This window comes from Mizuhopecten yessoensis, unplaced genomic scaffold (genome assembly GCF_002113885.1).
Source record: "Mizuhopecten yessoensis strain PY_sf001 unplaced genomic scaffold, ASM211388v2 scaffold6217, whole genome shotgun sequence".
NCBI classification, from domain to species: Eukaryota; Metazoa; Mollusca; class Bivalvia; order Pectinida; family Pectinidae; genus Mizuhopecten; species Mizuhopecten yessoensis.
Window position 1 is genome coordinate 225,349 of NW_018406439.1, and position 20,285 is coordinate 245,633.

At 38.3% G+C, this 20,285-nt stretch overlaps 1 protein-coding gene, 1 long non-coding RNA gene and 2 pseudogenes across 4 annotated transcripts in view; 2 read left to right on the forward strand and 2 right to left on the reverse strand.

Moving 5' to 3' along the window:
• LOC110451857 overlaps positions 1-2,270 on the forward strand; it is a 29,140-nt gene extending 26,870 nt beyond the window's left edge. Inside the window, exon 3 of one of the 2 annotated variants that reach the window (XR_002463112.1) lies at positions 370-2,267. This is a non-coding gene — a long non-coding RNA (uncharacterized LOC110451857). Of the gene's footprint in view, positions 1-369 lie in introns of both variants that reach the window. The other variant, XR_002463113.1, reaches the window with a different exon arrangement.
• LOC110451856 (filamin-A-like) overlaps positions 1-2,402 on the reverse strand; it is a 43,820-nt gene extending 41,418 nt beyond the window's left edge. The window contains exon 1 of one of the 2 annotated variants that reach the window (XM_021500070.1): positions 2,311-2,401. In XM_021500070.1, the coding sequence (XP_021355745.1) occupies positions 2,311-2,385 (75 nt within the window). In that variant the 5' untranslated portion in view covers positions 2,386-2,401. Of the gene's footprint in view, positions 1-2,310 lie in introns of both variants that reach the window. The other variant, XM_021500071.1, reaches the window with a different exon arrangement.
• A 3,124-nt stretch (positions 2,403-5,526) lies between these two features.
• On the forward strand, positions 5,527-7,325 carry LOC110451864 (annotated as a pseudogene).
• Positions 7,326-7,687: 362 nt separating this feature from the next.
• LOC110451865 lies at positions 7,688-15,608 on the reverse strand (annotated as a pseudogene).
• Between the last annotated feature and the right edge of the window lie 4,677 nt (positions 15,609-20,285).

Below are 20,285 nucleotides of genomic sequence, written 5' to 3' on the forward strand. Positions count from 1 at the left end.
TTCCATCAACTATACATATATTTATATAATAAATGTTTTTCCTTATCAGAGATATTGAAAATAAACTTCGAAAATACATGTACATCATAACGTTCCACGATATAAGTAACATCACCCTATGCTGTTGTTAGCAAACAAAACGACAGTAGTGCTGTCGATTTCATATATAAGAATGTTATGGTAACAAAACATTGGAATGCCATTTATTTTATAAAGAAGATATTATTGTGTTTTAATTATTCCAATTGTTATACAGCTGAACACTGACAATCAAACACCAATCTGCTAGGTTCAATGTTGTTACTTTACTGGTAACAAAATCAAAGAGATGTTTGAGAATATATACTGTTTATATTGGTTTATTTTCAGAGTTCGATGTTGCTGCAGAGCTTATCATCCTCTGTCATCTCGTTAGCGCGTGAGTGATACGTCATTTGAAGTCCCTCACTAGCACCGTCCTTGTGTACGTTACTGGGGATTCAGGTCGTATAATACACGCTTCTGATTTTTCGAGAGGAAGGGAATGCACACACCTGCAGTGCTCACCAACACACAGAATGCTGTCAATGCGAGCATACACGCTCCAAACACGATTCCGGTATAACAAGCCTAATCGCTGTCACTCAGTGCTAACCTCAACAGTGACCTTTACTTATCCAGGACATGTACCACCAAACTGTATTGAGTACACATCTTTGTTACTTACGTCTGTAAACAGACGTCTTGAACAACAGATCAATACCCATTTTTTCAGTCTGTCTTTAAATTTATCGAGGTAAGTAATAGATTCAAGAAGACTCTCTGTCTGTCAGTTGCCTGCCTGTCTCTTCCCCCTCCCCTCTTTCCCTCGCTCTCTCTGTCTGCCTGTCTGTCATTTCCTATCATCCTATCTCTGTCTCTCTCTCCCTCTCTCTATCTGTTTCTGTCTTTCTTCCTTCTTATTGTTCTCCGTGTACTTGTCTGTTTGTGTGTGTGTGTGTGTATGTGTGAGTGTGTGTGTGTGTGTGTGTGTGTGAGTGTGAGTGTGTGTGTGTGTGTGTGTGTGTGTGGTGGTGTGTGGGTGTGTATATGTCATGAAGTGGTGCGAATGAACAGTGTAAATGTTCATGCATTTCCTATATTTTGTACTGTATGTTAATAATGTAAATGTTGTGAGGAAAACGACTAGTAGCCCTTGGGCTGTTCGTAATCCTCGTGAAATAAATAAAGAATTACATCTTTGTTACTTACGTCTGTAAACATATCGTGGCAAACCATATAAGTAGTTTATCGAATACATCTGTTGATTACCTAAAGTATACGTCATCAATTACATCACCCAATCTTACATAGTGTACGCGTGAGGATCGTGAACAGATCGTTAACATTTGTGGGCGCATGTCGATGAAGAGTAAGTGTATTTGTTTATGAGGTATGCGTTTCGAGACATTTTTGGAATGTTCATCTCATAGAAAATTCAATTACAATTATTATTATTCAGCATTTAGTTCAAATAATATTTGTATCGTGTGTGGCTTTTTTCAATTAATAGAACAGCCGTCGCCCTGGGAGGGTCATTCATATCAAACATAACACAGTTATGACGCCATAATAATGATGACGTCAAAATCGTTCTATGGCATTCATAGCCTATATGAATGTCAACTGGATTTGGTAGGGTTATATATTGGCAATACCATTCGATGGCAAATATTAATGTATAGATTGTATCAATAAAACAAGGGTGATATTGAGAATACATAGACAATCATTTTACAAAAGAGTTTGACGTTATTTTTTATGAGAGCGCGCCAACAGAAATGTGTAAAACTTTCGGTAACATTTAGCAACGTCAGTCGACAGTCTCAAAAATAACAATAGGAAATAAACCCAATAAACACTTCTAGTTGATAAAATTACAATGAGTGACTTCTTGTGTACAGTATTTAACACGATAATATGCTGAATTGTATACATTTAGATAAAGCACATGGCTATGTGACATTACAGATATTTCATTGAACAAATAGGCAACAAAATTTTGAATGCAAATCTATGGAAATTAACTGCCGGTCAAGTTATTGCCAAGCAATATAATAACATCCACCAGAACAAAACAGGATGCATCCATATGTATCAACTTCCGGGGATGAAATATCGTATAGATGTTTGCTTACAACTATGTTTCTCTTTTACATCGTTTTCTATGAGTACGACAACTACATTGTACAGTATGGGTGTGTGTGACAGCATATGAAAAACTATCTGAAGCGTGATAGCAGGTCCGTATGGTTTCTTCAAAGCAACACGTCAACTTGTTCATGTACTTACCGGAGACGTCTGGTACTGAGCCAGTAGAGACGGATTGGTGTTCCATGGCCATGGCATTGTCGGGTTGTTCGACATTTTCTCAGGTTAGTGGACGGAATAAGAATGACCAAAATTTCGTAAACCTGCAATTTATGGGATTTGCTAGGAATTATGGGAGTGCGCAGTATCAACATGGAGTTGAGCTGACCAAGCCCGTTCAGTTTTGATTAAAGTCACCTTTATTTATGTTGTTCTCCGTACAAGGACGAAGCGCATACCAAACAACGCCCGCAAGAATGTACCATCTTCATCCAGCAGGTCACTTATCAAGGTGAATTAGGGTCTACCCATAGAGATTACCAGTCTCGCTTGTACATACTCACAAACTGTTCATTACAATTAAATGTAATAGGGGATTGGCACTTTCTCCAACTCCGACCTTCCTACATTTACCGAAGCTAGTTATCCCGATAAACATCACAATGTTGGCATCGCTATAGATTTAGAATGTGATGCATGTTATAGTGTTTGCTTTCCAGAAGAGTGTGCAAACCACTATAAACAGGACCATTTCTGTCGTGTAAATGCATATCAATATTGAATAGAATAGACGTTGAATAGCCATTTGAATTGAAGGGTCACAGCATCATCCTAGCATTTGGACAGGCTTGCCCATACATTACCCCTCTTTCGATAGACTGTCTGGGAGTAGCATGATCACTTCTTAGTCCATAGACAATCAGAAAGTCTGTTACCGAACAATGCTCTGGGTCATAGCCTACTAGAGAGTCTGCTACCGAACTATGAACTGGATCATAGCATACTAGAGAGTCTGCTACCGAACTATGAGCTGGGTCATATCCTACTAGAGAGTCTACTACCGAAACATGAACTGGGTCATAGCCTACTAGAGGATATGTTTTCGAAAAATGCTTAAGACGGCGGACTGCCAGACAGCCTTGAACTGTTGCAAAATAAACTGTCAAAAATGTATTAATGATGAAAATTCGACACGACGATATATAAGTTAGACTGAATGACATGAGAAGCACGAGTGTGAGTGATAACATATGTAATAAGAGAGAATGCAGCAGCATAGTAGGTCATCCGTTCTGGAGAAATAAGTCGAACACATCGCACTTGTGTTACGTTCTCTCCTTTGTTTACCTGTAGTGTGCAGATTATGAATACAACATTTTGATGTTTTAATACAAGTCACACAGGCCTCTACTTTGCACTTACATAGGGATTGAACGGCGTTTTTTAAATGTTCATGCCAGTATGAAAGCAAATCGATTACATCCATATTGCATGAGGCCCGATAGGGCTTCATGTTTAATAGGGATGTAATCAATTTGCGTTCATACCGGCATGAAAATTTAAAAAAGGCCGTTCAACCCATAATTTACATCTTTACTATAGAACAGTTGTTTCATCTTAATTATCTATTGATATATTTACTGCGTTTTGTATATGCGTCGTCCTTTAAACGATATTGGCGGAACAGCCCTTTTGAATAAAAATTTCGCCAATAATTAACCGTAGTCATTTGAGCGTTTGACGTAGGGGCATTTATCCATGTTATAAGAAGCGAAGCGACAAGACTCTCATTGAACAAGGTTAATCTATGACGGCATAAGTAAACCACATGTTACGTTACGAGAGTTTTTGCTTTCATACTCAAATGAAACACTGCTGGTAATGTTCAAATTGTAGGTTGTTGCAGCGCAAATGTAAATATAAAAGCTTGTTATCCAAGTCAGACTCCTTGTTCGTACTGAAGTCAAAGCAGCGGCCACTTAGTGGACCCCATTGCTCTCATAAAGGCCGAAACATTCGTTAGGTGTAAAATAATAAATAATAAAATAAGAACTTTTTGTTCTTCATCAGAATTTAACATTTACACATGTAGCTCAAACAAGTGTATACATCGGGTAAGCTGTACTGATAGTAATGTCATCTGAACTTATACAAATTGTATACAGTTGTACAGTAGCCACAAATATCTTTGTAATATAATTCATACAACTGGTAAAGTAACTCTTTCTACAGCTGCAATTGTAGTGTTTTATTATTGTTATATAATAATATCAAGCCCCTGTGCATATTGATCTGTGACATAATATCACTTATATGTATTGAGCATGCGCACTAGTGAATAAACGATATGTGAAGCGGCAATTACTGAGTTGTTAGTTGTGTTCAATATGAACGGTTGAATCCGAGGACAATCCTACAATTGGCGACGAGATGTTTAACATCGTTAGTGTCTAACGTGATCTAGAAAGATCATAGTTGAAACTGGCGACATCTATAACGACAGATTTAGGTGGAATTGCTGCATTTGACTGTCACGGTGACCAAACAAATATTTGCCCAAGTTGGAAAAAATGGCGCAGAGCCTTCAAACTTTTTGTTGAAGGAAAAGGAGTGACAAATAATAGTCAAAATACAAAGACAATCATTTTACAAAAGAGTTTTATGAGAGCGTGCCAACAGAAATGTGTACAACTTTCTGTAACATTTAGCAACGTCAGTCGACAGTCTCACAAATAACAAAAGGAAATAAACCTTCGAACTTTTTGTTAAAGGAAAAGGAGTGACAAGTAGTGGTCAAAAGAAAGCTCTTCTTCTACATTGTGGTGGAATACCTATGCAGGACATTTTCTACACACTTACGGTGCCAGAACCTACCGGAGATGAAACTGTTTATTCTGTTGCGATTCGAGTGCTTGGAGAATATTTCAGCCCACAAGTGAACATCCCATTCGAGAGACATTTATTCAGAAACGTGACTCAACAATCGGGAGAAACGATAGATCAGTTTATTACACGTTTACGACAGAGGGTAGAGTACTGCGAATTTACATACAACGATGACCATGTTGATCAGAGATCAAGTGGTCGAGAAGTGTCTCTGACACCTTTTGAGAAGGAAACTTCTCTACCCAGAGTTGTCGTTCCTTATCAATCACACACACCTCTGTCAACGTCTTAGATTTTACAAGATTCTTGTAAAACCTAATTTAGTCTCAAATCGTGATAATTTTATCTTAAGCGTCTTTTGTTTTTATGTTGAAATATTTTCTTGGCTATATCACTTTTGAAACGACTTTTAACAAGTAGTAAGGCGTGAATATATTACTGCACTATATTTTTAAGCGTAATGTTCAGCGTAGTTATATAAATGTGGTTATTTAGCTCAGAGATGCAAGGACCGTAACATTAGCTTTGAAAATGAATAGAATAGAGGAAATTCTGGCAAGTTACGACAAGACACGAAGGCTAAAAGAGAAACAAAAGGAATGTTTTGAGTATTTTTTGGAGAGTAGAGGTGATTTACTTGTTAGTTTACCTGTCGGCTATGGGAAAAGTGTAATTTTTCTTCGTTTGCCACAATTCTTTGCGAGCACCCACCCCCCAGTCAGAAGCCGAAGACATATCCTGTGGTGTTGGTTATATCTCCTCTGAATATTATCCAAAAAGACCAAGTACAAAGTCTGAGGTCTAGGAGAATCAGTGCCTGTAGATTGAATATTGTGGCTAAAGTGGATGACACAAGAGATGTTGCCGAATCTGACTGTGCAGCACATTGCGACGTTCCACTCGAAAAAGTAAAGAATGATGAATATTCAATAGTTCTGTGCCACCCAGTGGCTCTTTTCAATACGTCTATTGGTAAAGATCTAATGTCAGATGAGAAATTTACATCATCAGTTGTAGCAGTCGTTGTAGATGAATGCCACATTATTGATAAATGGTTAGTAGGTTATACAGTATTTTTAAGACAAATTTGTATACCATCAATATGATCTTCATTGTCATTGTCCTCTGTATATCAAGAATAATATGTACATTTTATATTTTGTGAAACAAAAACTGACAAATATCACTAGCATGTATGCTAGACATTCCAGTGTCATGTGTTCAAATCCTGGCAACAATGAGTTGGCTGGCATCCAATGATACCCCTGCTGCAAGCAGATAATACTACATACTTTGTATATTTATGTCTGAAAAATCAGGCATGCATGTATATGTATGTAGGGGGACCAGGAAGCATGAACCTAAGAATGGAATATGAAAATGTTGAATGTTTTTTTAAAGATCTGGTTGCCTATAGTCTAGCATTTAGATGAGCTGCAGTCCATCTGTCTGTCCTTCCGTAATTCAGTCCTCGTTCAATAATTGCAATATCTTATATTAGTTCAGGTATATTCACAAACTTAGGCTGAAGGCTGTAAGCTTATTTAAGGGTTACTTACACTTCACTGAAAACATCTTGTTTTAGGGGTGAAGAGTTCCGCACAGCTTTCAAGAAACTGAGAGGATTAAAATCATTCTTCCCAAATGTGCCACTGATAGGATTAAGTGGCACTTTGACGGCAGAACAAAAGAAGACAATCCCAAAAAAGCTAGGTCTCGATAACTTTAAAATAATCGAACATACACCAGACAGACCCAATATGTTCTTGCACAAGTTCAAGAAGGAACCTGGTATTGATGTGTTGAATGAGTATGAAAAAATGGTGCACAAAGTGTGTGATGACCTTTTTGAAAAGAGGGAAGATTTTCCTGTAACATTGCTATTTATCCCTATTTACTACATGAGTGAAGCAATGATGTACCTTAATAGTCTGTTTGGTCCTTCAAACATTCACTAATCACTCTATAGTGCAATTTGATCAGGGCAAGATGAGCATGTTGTAGCAACTACAATAGAGGAATTGAAAAAAGAGACTCCAAACATAAGACTGGTCTTGACAACATCAATATCGGGGATGGGATTTGACCCAAACAATGTAACTCAAGTGATTCATGCTTCCCCACCTAGGAATGTTTCACAGTACTTACAGGAGATTGGACGTGCTGGTAGACGAGGACAAACTGCGAATGCTACATTGTATTACAACAATCGTGATATTGCGAAAAATTTACCAGGTTGCCAATGTTGTGCATATTGTGCAAAAAAAATTGCTCATGTGACAGTTGTGTTGCTACGTAAAAGAGACAAGATCCAACAAATCCAGTTTTAAGATTTATATGTGTATTAATTCCTTTCGATTCAAGAGCATAATAACAAAGAATCAATGTTCAAACAGTGGAAATGTGACACAAAAATACACAATTAAAGTGGTCGGTAATTTTGATCATGTACTAACAATTATTTCTCTGTCACTACATTGTAGTGTTCGTTACTTCCACCATCTGAATATATAAAAATTGATAACTAACAAAATATTCTGTTTATCAATGAAGTCAATTTTCAATTAGTGCATAGAACACTTCAGACTGCATCTGATAATTCAATTAAATTTCGGGCAAGTTGTCGTTATCTCATTGTTCTCCTCTTCGTCTTCTGCATTTACTGTGACCCTCATATTCCTTGCAAGTCTAACTATGATTCGGTTGACTCGTTCTTTGAACCAAGTATGTTATTCACCGCAAGTGGCATAGCCCGTACATTTTTGAAACTGTTCAACTTTCGACCAGGGGTATACTTGAAAGGTCGGATTTTCCTAAGCTGTTTGTTTATGTTGGTTTGATCCTGGGTGCTTATAGGCTTGCAATGTCTTGAACTTTTAGATTTCAGACCAATGCTGTTGTCCACCTTGGAGCAAATGTCGTCAAATGTGTCGGCAGATCCTGTTACCCGAGATATGGCTTTTTCACTCTTATTAGCACCCAAAGATTTGGTAAGGCACTTTTGGTTACAAACTGAGTGCTCTTGAACTAGATCACTCTCCACATTTTTTCTCTTTCCCTCCTCGAGTGTTTACAAACACTCCCTCCAAAACCCGGGTCTTCTGTAGCGGAGAAAGTACGTGTTCGCACTTCATGATGAAATCAATATTTTCCACAAGGTATTTGCTGAGGTATTATCTTGCATGCTTTGGATTTGGGTTTGTGGGCTTGTATTCATCTGGTCTGTCAGCCATGCCGTAACCATATCGTGTTGTGAAGTCATTAAGCACTCTCATAATCAGTTCTTTCTTCTCCTCCTCGGGTGGATTATCATTTCCCGACAACAGAGGATGCTGTGGTTTGCTCACTTCACTCTCCATGTCGAAGAATTCCAGGAACAGCTCTCTTATCAGGCCTTCACCTACAGCCATCAGTAGCTCGTAGTGTGGCTGAAATCGCCCATTTACTTTGCCATTGATGTTGGTGCGGTGTAGTATGTTCTTGAAATAGAAAAGGGTCCCTGGCGTGTTGTCCTCTTTGTACAGTGTTTTGTAACATTTCTGTAATGAGAAAATGAGTATTCGTGCCAGCTGTGGTAGCATTGGTAGTAATGTACAGATGAAGTAATAAACCTGGCAAAGTCCAGGTTACACAATAATAACTTTGTCATATAGGTCATACTGCTTTTGTCCTGTCTGTTTGCTTTATGTAACTGTTAATATTGGTCAAAGCCCTTTCAAATGAAGCCAAGGACAGTGACCGAGTAATAAAAATAACTTTTTCAGACTTAATTGCCACCAAAGACATAATGTTTCTAGTGCAAACACATCTTTTTTTAAATTATAAACGATATGGACAGTAAGTACAAAAACCTTCTGTATCAAGTTTTAATATTATGGACACTGCAGAGGCATGACAAGGGTAATATTGATAATTGTTGTACACATAAAATACTATTCTACTTCTCTACATGTACATTTGGTACATGTAAAATAATTCATATATTACATTAACATATCACTATCTGGAATTATGAGGAGATACTGAAACATAACTAACCTCCAAGAAGTCTTGCTTATGGTGCCACATTTCACAAACAATAGGGTTAAGGTCATCAAATCTTCTCTCGGGCGTAACAGATAAAGTCCTCAGATTTTTGGCCTCCTGCAAGCGGACTCTTGTTAGCTGGTCATCCCCAATCACAACTTTGTATTTCCTTAGAAAGTTGATGTTTCCTTCAAGAAATATAAAAGCAAATCTTTTGTATACACTGTGACCTCGGTTACAACAAAGCATACTGTCATTGAAATATATTAACCCGAGGTTGTATTCATGTTTGGTGTATGTTAAGAAGATAATTAAGATATTGCCGGTTTTGCAGTATATATATGGAATAGAATTGCAAACAGACAAATGGTCAAAACACCACTTCCCCCTTTTAAGCTATTCATGGTAGCTGGAATATTACAACTAAAATCATGAACAAAGTCTTGTCAATCCAAACATGAATGTCAATATAGCCCAGGAATGATGTTGTATGAGTGATGGACAAAGACGTGCACTGACAATCTAACTGACAGACAATACATGTAAGAGTAAACGTTAGGCAAACTTTGCATAAGCAGGGGCATACAAATATTCATACCAAAGGCACCTGTGTAATTTTTCATCATTTGGTCCTCATACTGATCCATAATTGCCAAGCAGTCCTCATGCGTTGCTTCATTCTTGAACTGGATTGGTAATGGGAATACTTTGGATCGTTCAGACATCTTTTCCTGGAACTCGTGATAGTATACTGTAGGCATAAGTGAGTTTCTCAGTTTGCATTTTGTTGCTACGCAATAACACATTTTCAGCTGTTAAAGTAGTGACATCAGTTTTTGGAGATTCATTATCCATGTCTACTCTCGCAATTCTACTAAATACAATGTTTGAAGTAAAAAGATGCATATCTCTGTTTCTCCTTTCTGTGGACAGGTCGGATGTTTTCACATACATGTCCAGATTGTCACCTGAAAAATATGAACATACCCAGTGTAAACATTTGACCTTGCATTGGTTCAAGGACATAACACACCCTTGGGTTATGAACAACTTTCCTGCAAAGCCACAACCATTTATATCCAAGTTATCATTAACAAGAGGCCCAGAGGGCCTGTATCGCTCACCTGAAATTTCAGAAAGATCCATCCAGAACTTGAGATACAGCGAGAACAAACTTCAAACAGAGCCCCAACCCTGTGCCCCTAGGGGGGTCATACCCACTGTTTATACAAAATGAAGTCCCCTTGGCCAAAGGATGCTCCAGACTAAATAAGGATAAAATACCTTAATCCCGATGGTCGAAGAAGGATTTTAAAGGTTTTACCTCTATTTCCCCTATTGGACCCCGCTTCTCTGCCTCCGTGGAGGTTAGACACACAGTTTATACAAAATTGGTTCCCCTTTACCCAAGGATGCTCCATACCAAATATGGACCAAATCCTTTCATTCCTACAGAATGAGAAGGATTTTAAAGAATAATTTGCTATGTTTCCCATATTGGGCCCCGCCCTTCAGGCCCCTGGGGGGCGAGACCCACGGTTTATACAAAATTGAGTCCCCTTGGCCCAAGGATGCTTCAGACCAAATATGGAACAAATCCTTTCATTCCTACTAAAGAAAAAGGATATTAAAGAATTTGCTATATTTCCCCTATTGGGCCCCGTCCCTCAGCCCCCAGGGGGTCCACATCAACCGTTTATACAAAATTGATTCCCCTTCACCCAATGATGCTTCACACCAAATATGGACCAAACTCTTTCATTCCTACAGAATAAGAAGGATTTTAAAGAATAATTTGCTGTGTCTCCCCTATTGGGCCCCGCCTCTCAGGCCCCTGGGGGGCCAGACCCACGGTTTATACAAAATTGGTTTCCCTTCACGCAAGGATGCTTCAGACCAAATATGGAACAAATCCTTTCATTCCTACAGAAGAAGAAAGATTTTCAAGAATTTGCTATGTTTCCTTATTGGACTCAGCCCCCAGGGGGACCACACCCACCGTTTTTACAAAATTGAGTCCACTCAATAAGGATGCTCTATATCAAATTTAGTCAAAATCTACCTGACCGTTCAGGAATAGTAGCGTTTTAAAGGAAAAGTTGACGGACGGACGCTGCGGTATGGCATATGCTCACCATGGTCATTCGTATCAGGTGAGCTAAAAAGTTATAATCAATACCTGTAACTTTGACCAAAGGCTGTGTCCTCAGATTTGCAACAATAAGCTTTGAGGCTTTGTCTTGGGTACTCTCTTGGAGCCTCAGTGGTCTCTCTGATGATAACACAGTGCCCAAATGGTTAAGCCTGGTTTGTGCCTAGCAGAACATATAAAATGGGATGTAAGATAAACATACAATTACATGATATAAATTTATTAAGCATGATGTTAATGTCCAATAACTTGACTGGTCAAGTAGACTGGTGACATTTTGTTAATGTCATGTGTATTTTATAATAGCCCACTCGAGTCTTTGACACAGATGTCCAGCTAAACAATGATTTGGCTTCTGTTCATATATGACTACATCTTGTTGCGAAAATCTTTTACATGACTTGAATTATATACACTTGAATGAAATATAAGTAAAGTTTAAACAAAAAGAATACATGTAGTATATCTGAAAAGTTAATATAATTATAGTATCATTTATACCAGCACAATTTTGCAGACATGAGTTTTAATTATAACAGTTTGTTGTGTTTATAAGAAAACTGCACCTACCATCTTTATGATGAGTCATTTTGTAGAAATAAGTTGATGTTTGAACAACCAAAAGCAGTAACATGAACCTGTCAACAAATCAGGAACATGTTATGAACATTTGAACAATGCAGGAACATGGTATGCATTTGAACAATGCAGAAACATTAAACATTTGAACAATGCAGAATAAATACAAAAAGAAAGGAACTCAATTGGTTTGAAGGACATAGCTTGGCTTTTCATTCAGGGCATCAAAATCAGCATTAAAATCAATTAATAAACTATAATGATAATTCTGTTTAATTAATGGTAAAAAATATCCACAGCAGAAAATGTTACTGATAAGAGTAACATAAATACTACACCTATTTGGGGAAATTTAACTGTAAATTTTGATAATTTCCACTTTCTCCAATTAAGACTGGATACTTTAACATAACGATGTATATGAGTTCCTTTCAGATTTGAAAATATTAATAATATCACAACCTGTGAACAGGGCATCCCTTTGCAACATAGTCACACGTAAAACCCAAAACATCTCCTCTTCCAATTTCTAAAACTATTGACATTAGTTTATTCTAACAGGTAACTTTAAAGTGCATGTAGAGATGCAAAACATTAGTATTATTTCCTGGAGTTATGATTTTTTTTTGCTGTTTTTGGCTTCAAAAGTCACTTAAAATGTGTAATGGATCATTGCTCCATTGTACAAGATGTATAGAAGTAACTGATTACTTCATACATGTGAATACTTTGAACATTTGTAATTAGAAAATCAGGCCAGCTAACATTTAGGCAAACAAAATAACTAATGAACTGTACCATACTAGATGTACATAGCAACTGTGTTGCGAAGGATTGGGATAATATTAGCAAACCATTAACTTAAACTTGTAGAAAATAACATGATACAGTCAACCCTGTTTATAATCATAATAGTACAGCAATGTTCAGTGATATGTACATAAATGTAACAATGCTGGTCAAATTACAAATTACAAAAATATTACAAATACAATTATAAAAATGTGACAATATCTTCTCTTAGTTATACAGGTCACCTAAGAACAGCAGGTCTGCTTGTATGTGTTTATAACAAGCTAACCAGAAAGCACTATAATTATAGTAATTGGCTGGATTGCAAAACATTTATTCCAAAATCACTTGACCATGAACTAGAGGTCACATGGACCTGATGCAAACTAAAATCAAATTTGTTACTGCATGCATGGCTACCTATCGATACATCACTTAAATTGGAAATGTTTTGCAATCTGACCAAATATTTTAAAATAAAAACAAGTAAACTAGCGTGTACAATGTATGCAATTTCTTACTCTATCATCCAATCCTCCTTTGATGGCAATAATAGTGGTCAACCTGTGGTAGGCTGATAAATTATGGTATTTGCACTTCATCAGAATGCTGTAGCAGGCAGCTAACACTGGGATTATACCTGGTGTCACATTCCCAGAGGCTGGCACAGCAACGCAACATAATAGATTAAAGAGGAAAGGAATTCTGAAACAAATAACAACTAGCATTCAGATGTTTTCTGTAAGTTGAAATTTAAGTAGTTATAGGCCTAAATGTAGGTGCCATTTGAAAAGTGTGGGGACCAAATCTTTTCTTTTTCCATTTTCTATATAGATATTTTTGACGTCTCAGAAAAGTGGAGGGGGTGCATTTTACATTTTACATGAGTTAAGAGCACTTGTGTACCTTTCCTTCATTTCTTTCACAATATCCTCAAGCAAATTCTCAGTATTGTCTGTCAAATCATCTATGCTGCGATACTTGTACAATACCGAGGCAAACATTGCTGTTCTGGAGGTTAAAGTCTGTGTTTGTGTCCTCACTTCCCGTCACATCAATGTCTTTGTGTCCCGACCTTGCTCACTACTCAGTCACCGGTGGAAGGATTCCTTAATGGTGTCATTGTGTCCTGACCTTGCTTACTACTCCTCAGTGACCGGTGGAAGGATTCCTTAATGGAGTCATTGTGTCCTGACCTTGCTCACTACTACTCAGTGACCGGTGGAAGGATCCCTTAATGGTGTCATTGTGTCCCGACCTTGCTCACTACTACTCAGTGACCGGTGGAAGGATCCCTTAATGGTGTCATTGTGTCCTGACCTTGCTCACTACTACTCAGTGACTGGTGGAAGGATTCCTTTATGGTGTCAATGTGTCCCGACCTTGCTCACTACTCAGTGACCGGTGGAAGGATTCCTTTATGGTGTCATTGTGTCCTGACCTTGCTCACTACTACTCAGTGACTGGTGGAAGGATTCCTTAATGGTGTCATTGTGTCCTGACCTTGCTCACTACTACTCAGTGACAGGTGGAAGGATTCCTTAATGGTGTCATTGTGTCCTGACCTTGCTTACTACTACTCAGTGACCGGTGGAAGGATTCCTTAATGGTTTCATTGTGTCCTGACCTTGCTTACTACTACTCAGTGACCGGTGGAAGGACCCCTTAATGGTGTCATTGTGTCCTGACCTTGCTAACTACTACTCAGTGACAGGTGGAAGGATTCCTTTATGGTGTCATTGTGTCCTGACCTTGCTTACTACTACTCAGTGACCGGTGGAAGGACCCCTTAATGGTGTCATTGTGTCCTGACCTTGCTTACTACTACTCAGTGACCGGTGGAAGGATTCCTTTATGGTATCAAAGAGTTCAGATTGAGGATAAGTTACTATCATCGTGGGTTTCGCATAATCATGCTCAGTAGATTGGAACAGATCAGGGGCGTCGACAGTAGCAGAAGTATTTTTTCCTCTGGCAGTGTGTTTACCTGCTTGGCTGAATCTACAATATAATGAAGTAATTTTATATGCATTATGGGCCCTGTCTGTTATTCATGTTATGAATGCACATTTAGTAATTGTAATTGTTTGGATTCAGAAATACAAAAACAAACCAGAGAATTAAATATCTAAAAAATGTTATCATTATAATGGGTGGTATGCTGAAACGGAATACACAGAGGTAAGACATGCGCATAAGAAATAAATCAAAATAATGATATATCATGGAGATATTATTCGTACTAAAATGTGCAGGTTTTTTTTTCCTTTCCCAATATCAGGTATTATTAAATAAGATATCGGATCCCCAATGTCCATTACATGTTGCATATATGTATGAGTAAATTTTTACAAATAAAAGTGTAGCAGAGAACCGGACTGGTAGCTCATGATCAATGATTACACCCTCGATATACAGGGGTTACGCTCACTTTCGCTCTCTACAGCAGACTCATTTTTCATCACACTAATGGTGTATCATTTTTATAGTTACATGTATAACGAGGGGTCAAAAACTGCTGTTGAACCTGCGTTCCTTCAAATCCTAGGAAAATCAGCAATGAGTTTAAGGCAAACACAGAACATGATAAGATAAGCTTACATATATACATACCATGTTGTAGGGCGATAGCAGGAGATAGTCCAATAACCGATTCACCCTCCACTTCGTTTACTGTTGTTGCGGTCAATTTCAGTTGTTTCCGCGATCTACTTCGAACAGGAATGGAGGGGTCTGTGATCGACCTGGGGGTTTGTGGAGAAACTATTCCCCGTTTGGCTGTATGAGTGCCCAGGGACAGAAACGACAATGCCGACGATAATGTCTTGGTTTTAAACTCGTCGAATTTACACACTTTGGCGTAACAGTTTCTGCACACAGCAGCGCCGGCTTCGTATAACCTGCTCATGATATCAGTAGGATCTAATAAACATTGTAATTTGGCATTGAATCCTTTACTTTCTAACTTTCTCCCACTCAACTTAAATACTGTTACAATTTTTGCAAAACACGCAAAACAGTCTATGCTTTCCAACTTCTTTGGTGTGTTTACGGTCGTTGTCATGCTGCCATTTTGTACGATCACCTGATGTTTTGGTCATGTGATTCGGGACTACTTTTTGTTGTTGGCAGAGATTAAAGGGAGAGCAAGGACCGTAACGCTGCGTGGAGATTGCCAGATTTGATGACAAGCGTGGTAAGGGCGGTAATTATACACCAACTTCCGGTTCCGGTAAACCATGCTACCGGTGTAATAAACAAACACATCTTCAGACAGATTGTTCGGCACAATCTCAGGAATGTTACAAGTGTCATGAAACTGGGCATTACGCGAGACGTCGTAATACAAAGGATACATCACACAGACAAGGTGGATCGTCACACAAACAATGGACAAGGTCAGATAAAAAGTTTGGAGGAAAACAAAAAGCCCAAATGGTGAGTGACGAAACAAACAATGATGAATATGCTTTCTCGTTCTTGTCAAAATGAAGACACTACAGTTAATGTAAATATCGGTGGGATATCGAACATTCCCATGATTATTGACTCTGGGGCCACGTGTAATGTTATTGATAAAGAACTGGGGGACAATTTGAAAACCAATAAGGTTGAATGTGACTCCAAGAAAGTTGACAAACATGTGTACCCAATGGATGTAGTGAACCTATATAGGCGATAGGAACATTTCACACATGCTTAACTGTAGGAGATAATTCTGTGTCGGCGGATGTTGACGTCATCAAAGGGAAAGGTCCAGCTTCACTAGGGAAGAAAACTGCCTTACAGCTAGGTGTTCTAAAAATAGGACCCTGTGTTAGTGAACATGTCAGTGTTGTGGAAGACACACAGGGTCTTGGTACAGAACAGGATATTTTTTAAACAATTCAAACCTTGTTTTGAATGTATCGGGAAATTAAAAGATTTCGAATTAGACATCCCCATTGGATATGTTAGAGAAACTCGACATCATGGAGAAAACAGGAGGTCCAACGCCTTCGGTATCCCCGGTGGTCGTCGTTCCCAAAGGTCAGTCAGACAGTAGACTTTGTGTGGATATGAGACGGGCTAATGAGACCATAATTCGAGAACGTCACCCAATACCAACTGTTGGGGAAGTCCTTTATGATCTAAACCAGAGTACGGTGTTTAGCAAACTAGCCATAAAATGGACTTTTCACCAGATTGAAATGTCTGAAAAATCTCGATCAATCCCAACATTTGTAACGCACAAAGGACTCTATCGTTACAAGAGACTTATGTTCGGAGTGTCGTGTGTACCAGAAATGTATCAACGCGTCATACAGCAAACTCATTGTTCATGTTAAGTCGGTGAAGGAACATGACCAGCGACTTGAACAAGTACTTCAGAGAATCCAAGAAACCGGTATGACTCTCAACAAAGACAAGTGCGTTTTTCGAATGTCAGAGTTAGTGTTCATGAGACACTTGTTGTCGGCGGCGAGAGGTATAGGTCCGGAGGATGAGAAAGTGCGTGCTGTCAAGGAGGCACGACGTCTAGAATCTGCGACCGAGATAAGGAGTTTCTTAGGTCTTGTGAACAACAGCAGCAGGTTTATTCCTGATTTTGCCACTGTTGCTGAACCCCTACGTCAATTGACCAGGAAAGACACACCGTTTGTATGGGGAACCAATCAAGAAACCGCATTTCAAGAGTTAAAAACGTGACTTGGAAATACCGAAACGCTCGGATATTTCGACAACGAAGCACCAACGTTTCTCATAACTGATGACAGCCCAGTGGGATTGGGAGGAGTTCTCGTCCAAGAGTTGAAAGGTGAAATGCGTGTGATTGTTACATAAGTAGAAGCTTAACCGACGTTGAGAAACGCTATTCTCAAACCGAGAAAGAGGCGTTAGGGATTGTGTGGGCATGTGAACGTCTACACACGTACTTATACGGAGCTGAATTCACACTACTTACCAATCCCAAACCATTGCAGTGCATATACTCGACAACGTCAAACGGTAAATCGAGCGCAAGGATACACCGTTGGGTACTAAGACTACAGACATACCCAGGATATCCCAGGCAAGCAGAACATTGCTGACAGCCTATCGCGGCTCATCGAGAGCAAGGGGAATAACTCAAGTACGCAGTCAACCGATGCCGAAACGTACGTCAGATTTGTTGCCCAAAACGCGACACCGAACGCGCTATCGACACGACAAATAGAGGAGGAGTCCGCTGTCGATGAGAAACTTTGTGATGTTAGAAAGTGCATTAAAACACAAAGGTGGCATGAACTTACAAACAAAAGGTATTTTGCAGTGAAAGATGAACTATGTACCATAGGAATGTTGGTACTGAGAGGAACGCGAATAGTAATTCCCGAAACGCTGCGCGAAACAGTTTTGAAACTCGCACACGAAGGCCATCCAGGAATCGTGAGTATGAAACGACGGATTCGTACAAAAGTGTGGTGGTTTAGAATAGATAAGGACTCTGAACAATTTTGTAGAACTTGTTATTCCTGCCAGCTACTAGGATCAACACAGGCTCCGGAACCGATGAAAACTACCCTAAGGTCCTTGGCAACATGTATCAGCCGATCTGATGTCACTTCCGTCCGTTGAGTATATTTTTGTAGTTGTTGATTACTACAGTAGGTACTTTGAAGTTGACACGATGAAATCTACAACAACGGACAAAATAGTGCGTTGTCTGGGGGAAATGTTTTCTTTCCACACACGGATTTCCGATTAGTATACGACAGACAACGGTCCTCAGTTTGTGAGCGAACTGTTCAAAGATTACCTTGCTGAACGAGGTATTGAACATCGGAGAGTTACCCCCCCTTCGAAAACTTCGAACGCGCATTCCAGGAATTGAAGAACATTCAGTAGATGACATCGAAGTTCGTGACCGAAATAACGAAAACAAAATGAAAGGGAAATTATATGCAGACGGAAAGATAAACGCGCGCGAAAACGACCTTAAACAGGAGATGATGTACTGTTAAGACAAGAGAGACAAAATAAACTGACACCGAAATTTCAGGAACAGACATATACAGTCAAGGCTAAATCTGGAAATTCTGTGTTAATTGAACGCAACGTTACACATACAAGATACAAGATACAAGAAGCCTTATTTAGAGTCGCATACATATCAACATGGAACATTAGCTCTTGAGAGCTATTATTGCGGCAAACACAAGTATACAAAATAACAATAACATAATGTAATAGTATTAGTAGTAATGAGTTAATATAAATAGCATAGCAGACATTTTTTTCATGACAGAAAAATACATGTTAATATCACATGTAAGTTAGAATCAATTGCACGATTTTATTTTTTTTAATATTATCACAAGGATTGACACTTATATTATTTATACATGTATTATGTATTTTTATATAAAATTCAGAGGTTTGACACATATTTATAAACGATGTGTTTCTACACTGAATGTTAAAACACTATCTGTAATCTATACAAGTGTATTATACATACATGCTAATATAGCAAAGGGTAAAATAGAAATTGACACGATATACACTAACATAGTGTGGATTAAAAAAACAGCATTTCATGTAGTAAAGAAGAATAAGTTTAAGAGAGAAAACTAATAGTAAAATAAGTAGTAAAATTTGATTCAACACATAACATATTACATTAATCCAAGCAATTTATATCAGTCTATTTACCTAAAAATGCTAAACCTGATTTTAACACTAAAATGGTTAAAAGTCAGTCAGCAGAGGTGCGATAGATTGAACAGCTACACCTGGGTCCACTCCAGGTGTGGATCATTCTCCTGAAACCCGGAAAGTTGTCTACCTTCCGGAACTCATTTGAGAGAGTGTTCCACACCCTAGTAGCCTCAAATGTGAAAGATTTTAGTCCAAACTTAAATGTTTTAACCCTAGACACCTCTGCTGAATTCTCCTATCTTAGTTTATAATTTGAAGACTTAAGTTTTATAAGATCATAGATGTAATCAGGAGAAAGTTTGTTCAGAATTTTAAAGACTTCACATCCCATATCCTTAAGTCTTCTTACATGTAAATAATCTGCATTGGACAATATTAAAAGTTCAGTAAAAGACGAGACATAATCATTGTTGATAAAACGAACAGCACGCTCTTGCATCTTTTCAAGTTTCTTAACACTCCTCATACTGGTGAAATGCCAAACTTGAGGGCAGTAATTAAAATTTGAGACAATAAAAGAGTTGTATATCACACTCCTACCTTGTTTCGTCAAAAAATTGCCTAAGAGCTTCAGAACAGCTAGTTGTCGTGAGGCTTTTTTTACATAGTTCGGAGACGTGAAGTTCAAAATTTAACATGGAGTCAAAATGTACTCCGAGGAGTTTAACTACAGCTTCTGGCTCAATGTTTACATTTCCAATATCAAAAGATTTAAAAAATATCAACAGATCTCTTTCCTAAGTATATAGCTTGAATTTTTTCGGGATCTGGCCTCATATGATTTGATTCAAACCATTCCATTAAATGAACACAATCTTTTTTCTATATTTGATTTGAAAACTTGTGGGTCTCTGTTTGTATCACTTACAGTGTTCTCATCAGCGTAATTGTACAATATTGATGACTTTACATATAAAAACATGTCATTTATAAAAATGTTAGAAAGAAGAGGCACCAGTATAGATCTTTGTGGTTCTCCCTTCAGCACTTCCAACCAGTTGCCGCATTTGGAGCCTAGTCTCACCTGCTGTATCCTGCTGTTCAGGTAGCTGGACACCAA